The sequence below is a fragment of the Benincasa hispida genome, chromosome 11 (genome assembly GCF_009727055.1).
Source record: "Benincasa hispida cultivar B227 chromosome 11, ASM972705v1, whole genome shotgun sequence".
NCBI classification, from domain to species: domain Eukaryota; kingdom Viridiplantae; phylum Streptophyta; class Magnoliopsida; order Cucurbitales; family Cucurbitaceae; genus Benincasa; species Benincasa hispida.
This window is the reverse complement of record NC_052359.1, coordinates 84072258-84077928: the sequence shown is the minus strand read 5'-3', so window position 1 is coordinate 84077928 and position 5671 is coordinate 84072258. Positions and strand designations below refer to the sequence as shown.

At 36.7% G+C, this 5671-nt stretch overlaps 1 protein-coding gene across 1 annotated transcript; it reads left to right on the top strand.

The window, feature by feature from the left end:
- The first annotated feature begins 528 nt into the window (after positions 1-528).
- LOC120090912 lies at positions 529-1137 on the top strand. The gene has a single exon (XM_039048605.1). The coding sequence runs from the start codon at positions 529-531 to the stop codon at positions 1135-1137; it is 609 nt and encodes a 202-aa protein (XP_038904533.1).
- The last annotated feature ends 4534 nt before the right edge of the window (positions 1138-5671 follow it).

Sequence of the window (5671 nt, the reverse complement as noted above, 5' to 3'; positions counted from 1 at the left end):
TTCAGAAGAGCATGATCCTTTCGTGGTCGATAATGAAAGATCAGTAGGATTAAATTCTATGGACTGTGCTCCTTCGGAGGCGCATAGACCTGCAGTGGCTGTTACTGAGAGATCAACATGATTGAATTCCATGTCTTCATGTCGTAGAGGGGAATTGATTATGCCTGACACCTCTTCATTCGAGACAAATATTGAAGTTGGTCAAATTTTTTTGAGTAAGAGTGATTTAAAAATGAGATTGTCTATTCTGTGCATAAACAATAATTTTGAATATAAGGTAAGGAAGTCAACTAAGTCTTTTTTTACTGTTAAATGTATAGAGGATAATTGTAAGTGGATCCTTTGTGCAGTTAAAATTATAGGGTGTGACAGATTTAAGATCACAAAGTATATGCGGTCGCACACATGTTCTATTGAAATTTTAAATCATGACCGTAGACAAGCAACAACTGCGGTAGTTGGTGAACTAATCAAAGAAAGTTTACAGGCATAGGATGTGTTTATAAGCCTCGTCACATCGTCGAGGATATGAGGAAAGAGTACAACGTAAACATAAGTTACGATAAAGCATGGCCTGCAAGGGAAACCGCTTATGCTCTTGTCAGGGGTACTCCAGAAGAGTCATACATTGTTTTACATGCATATGGTGAAGTGTTAAATATGGAGAATTCAGGTACAAGGTTTGAAATCGAACTTGAAAATGATGTCCATTTCAAGTACATGTTTATGGTATTAGGACCTTGTATTAGAGGTTTTTCAAGTTGTCGGCCTGTGATAATTGTTGATGGATCGCATCTGAAAGGAAAATACAAAGGGACCATGTTGGTCGGCATCTCCATGGATAGCAACAACCAAGTTTACCCACTAGCATATGCCATAGTGAACAATGAAACTGATCGAGCTTGGAAGTGGTTTATGTCGAACTTGAAGTGTGCCATCGGAGAACCCCCTAACTTGGTGTTTGTGTCTGATCGAGCGGTATCTATTGGCAATGTTATTCGTGCAGTTTTTCCCACAGCATTTCATGAATTGTGCACTTACCACCTAGAAAATAATAATATTTCCAATTTTAAGGATAACACGATTGTTGGGATGTTCAAGGATGCAGCCAGGGCATTTCGCATGTCAGAGTTCTAAGCACATTGGGACTAACTACATACTTTTCGAAATGGTGCAGTATCAAAATATTTGGAGGATATTGGTCTTGAAAGGTGGGCGCATGTTTACCAAACAAAACAAAGATACGATAATTTGACATCTAATAGTGCTGAGTGTTTCAATTTATTGACCAAAGAATATCGACAGCTTCCCATAATGTGCTTGTTGGAACATGTTCGAGGCTTCATCCAGTCATGGTTTTATGAACAGAGAAATTATTGGGCATCTCAAACGACGTCACACTCAGACTACTGTGAAAATCGATTAGCAACTGAGTGTGAAAAAGGCAGACGATATTGAGTTAAGCTGATTGATTGTTATAGGATCCATGTGCGGGACAATCGATTGGATGGTATTGTGAACCTCCAGACGAAGGAATGCACATGTAAGGAATTTGACTCACTTGGTATCCCATGTTCGCATGCGATCGTGGCTGCGCGAGAAACGAAACACCCTATCCATGGTTTGTGCAGTCCATTCTATAGCGTTGACTCCCTCATGGCTGCTTATGCAGAGCCTGTAAATCCACTCGGTCACATATCTGAATGGAAGAGACCTCCGGGATATGTGAAAAAGCATATTGCACCTCCTAGAAGAGTGGTACAAGTCGGGCGATGAAGAGTACAAAGAATACCATCAAGAGGAGAATAATGCAGACAAATAAAATGTGGTAGGTGTGGGAACTACGGGCATAATCGGAAAAACTGCAGTGAACCGCTAACGTCTGAGCGACCTATTGATTATGATCCAAATGATTCAAATGTCGGTTGATTGTAATTGTCTATGTGCCACTTGTCTATGTAATTGTCTATGTGCCACTTGTCTATTCACGAATCCTCAAAACTATAATATTCTATATGCAACTTTAATCCTCAAAACTGTAATTTTCTATGTGTCACTTGTCTATTCACAAATCTCTTCAAATGTTAATTAAATTGTTGGCTATTCGTGAACCATTCAGAAAAAGTCTCGCTCTCGCTAATCTCGCCATCGCTAATCTCGCTATCACTTGTAATCCCTTTTACAATGCGTTGCTTACAAGTTTGATTACTAGAGTTTGTCTATTCATGAATCTCTTAGATGTCTCGCTTATTTCGCTCTCCCTTTTATAAGTGTAATTAAATTATTGGCTATTCGTTTCTGGAAACCTCTCGCTCTCGCGTATCTCACTCTTCCTTTTATAAGTGTAATTAATGATTATTGTTTACTTCTTCTAAGCGATCGTGTAGCGGAACCCTGTGATCGTGTAGTAGTTGGTAAGCGATCGTGTTGTAATCTGTAAGCGATCGCAGGATATTTGTGGGCGATCGTCTAGTGTTACTAAGCGAATGTGTAGAGACTATAAACGATCATATAGAGTTCTAATCCCTTTTAAAATGTCTCGCTTATAAGTTTGATTACTAAAGTTTGTCTATTCATGAATCCCTTTAGATGTCTCGCTTATATCGCTCTCCCTTTTATAAGTGTAATTTAACTTGTTGGCTATTTGTGAACCATTCTAAAAATGTCTCGCTCTCATGAATCTCACTCTCGCTAATCTCGCCATCACTTGTAATGTCTTTTAAAATGTATCGCTTATAAGTTTGATTGTTAAAGTTTGTTTATTCATGAATCCCTTCAGATGTCTCGCTTATCTCGCTCTTCCTTTTATAAGTTTAATTTAACTTGTTGGCTATTCGTGAACCATTCTGGAAACGTCTCAATCTCATGAATCTTGCTATCACTTGTAATCCCTTTTAAAATGTCTCGCTTATAAGTTTGATTGCTAAAGTTTGTCTATTCATGAATCCCTTTAGATGTCTCGCTATCTCACTCTCCCTTTAATAAGTTTAATTTAACTTGTTGGGTATTCATGAATGAATCTTCTATATTCATGGTACGTAGTTCTACACTAACAATTTAAATAACATGTTAGTAAAATTACATCAATAATATACATAATATACATAATATACATGTACGTCAATAATATGAAGTGTTCGTCCACAATTGACATGCCAATTGCATCCTATAGTCAGTCATCTTATCCTAAGTTATTACAGATGGGGCATTACCAGTCACTAAATGTTCTAAGAATTTTACAATAAATATTCCACAATCTAACGACCCGTACTGTGTATTCGTAGAGATAGGTCGGGATATCTTCCAATGAGACATTTTGATGTCCGGCTTCCAACATTTCAAGTCACAGTAGTGAAGAAGCGATGGTAGGGTGTAAGTCAATGGTTCAAGGAAAGACTCCAGCTTCTTCTTTGATGTCATAGGCGGTAGTGAATCAAATACGAACAACCGGCCTTTATTTAGATCGAATGCTATTAACATCCAATGTTGATCAATGTTTATTGTCGTGTATATGAAGTCCACATCTGACCACTTGACATCAAATTTACCCATGACATAATCCGGTAACGTCTCATTCCCCCATGCTACGGCAGCATCCAAGGTCGACTTGTTCTTAATATGTTTGTAGACCCCATCTCGAGAATTTAGGTGACTCTACACGGCGAAAAGAACATTAAAACGTCAACCAATGTATTCCTATTCAAAAGTGCAGTAAATAGTTACCGTTATTCCAATTGGCAGGATGGTGAAGCGGGCCATACACATGTCTGGTCGCCTATAGAATTTATCTTTCATGAACTCAAATAAGATATTTAGGGTCTGCATCCAGAACAAGATATACGTTAGGAGAGGGTTTATAACTGTATGTACTTGGTAAAAAGGACAAGGAACGTAAACTTACGTCACACTCAACCCATGAACTTGGTTCAGTCAACTCCTGGAAAAATGTTTTAGATAATGGCCGAACTGCATTTTCTCGAACCTCGTTGTCCGTATTTTTATCGACAATCCAGTTCACCATTTTTTTCAATATAGCAGCTGGAACCTCATGCTCCAAGGAGTATTGGATCGTCGCATTAAACTGTATCGTAGGTATCCCAGGGAGAGGGTACTTAATATTTGGATGATCCAAAGGAATTTGAACCTTAATTTCCTTCTCTTTTGTTATTTTCTTTTTTGGTTCAACGAGAGATGTGTATTTATCAACGACCTTCCTCTCACATGTTGTTTTTCTACTCACGACCATAACCTACAGAAATATAACAAAATGGTGAACATGTTGAATAACAAATATGAAGAAAGAAATTTTCGAATCACATAATGATCATACCTGTGAATCGAGATATAGGGTGTTAGAGAAGGTCGTGATATCAAGCTGTACAGATGAATTGAGAGGTGGAGGTGGGATCGGTAACTTAGGTGGAGGTGGGGTAGGTGACTTAGGTGGAGGTGGGGTAGGTGACTTAGGTGGGAATGGTATAGGTGACTTAGGTAGAGGTGGGTAGGTGACCTACGTACTGTTGGCTTTTTGGTCCTTAATCTCAAATTAATTAATTTTAATTAATTAATTAATCAATGTTTTGCTCCAAAAAGAATGGAGGTCTTGTAACCTTGGGTGACAAAAGAAAGGTAAAATAATTGGTAAAGGTATGATAGGTAATGAATCTTCTATTTTAATCGAAAATGTACTTTTTGGTTGATGGTTTGAAAGCATAGATTTACTTAGTATTAGTCAATTGTGTGATAATTTAGAGTTGTGTTTGATTAAAAGAATGTGCATCATTGAAAATGCTAGTGATAGAAAAGTTATATTTGTTGGAAATTAGAGATGAAAATGTTTATACTATTGATTTGAATGATTGTCCTATTAATGAAAATGTTTATCGGCTTTGCATAATGATTTTCTGGTTATGGCATAGAAGACTAGGACATGCTAGCATGCACTTAATTCAAATATTTCCAAAAATTTCTTGGTTAGAGGTCTTCCCAAATTAATTTGAAAAAACAAAGTTTGTGATGCTTGTCAAATGGGTAAGCAAACTAAGTCCTCTTTCAAATTTAAAAATGTAATATTACAACTAGACCCCTTTAACTATCACACATGGACTTATTGGCCCTTCTAGAATTGCTAGTTTTGGAGGGAACTATTATGCCTTTATGATAGTTGAGATTTTTCAATTTACTTGGGTTTGATGTGCTAAAGGATAGAGATGATGCTTTGAAAAGCTTTTCTAGTTTTGCAAAAGGAGTTCAAAATGAAAAAGGTTTTTTATTTCTAATATTAGAGTGATCATGGAGAGAATTTGATAGTAATGCTTTTGAAATTTTTTGTGAAGAAAATGATTTTTCTCATAATTTCTCCGCTCCAAGAACTCCTCAACAAAAACGGTGTAGTTGAAAGGAAAAATCTTACTTTGCAAGAATTTGCTAGATCAATGTTGCATGAGTATGGTTTACCTCACATACTTTTGGCGGAACCGTTAGCACGCTTTTTATATTTTAAATAGAGTTTTTATTAGACATTCTTTAGATAAAACTCCTTATGAACTTTGACATAACAAAATTCCAATATTGGATTTATTTCAAAGTTTTTGGTTGCAAATGTTTTATTTTGAATAACAAAGAAAAACTTGGAAAATTTGATTCTAAGACGGATGTTGGTATTTCCTGG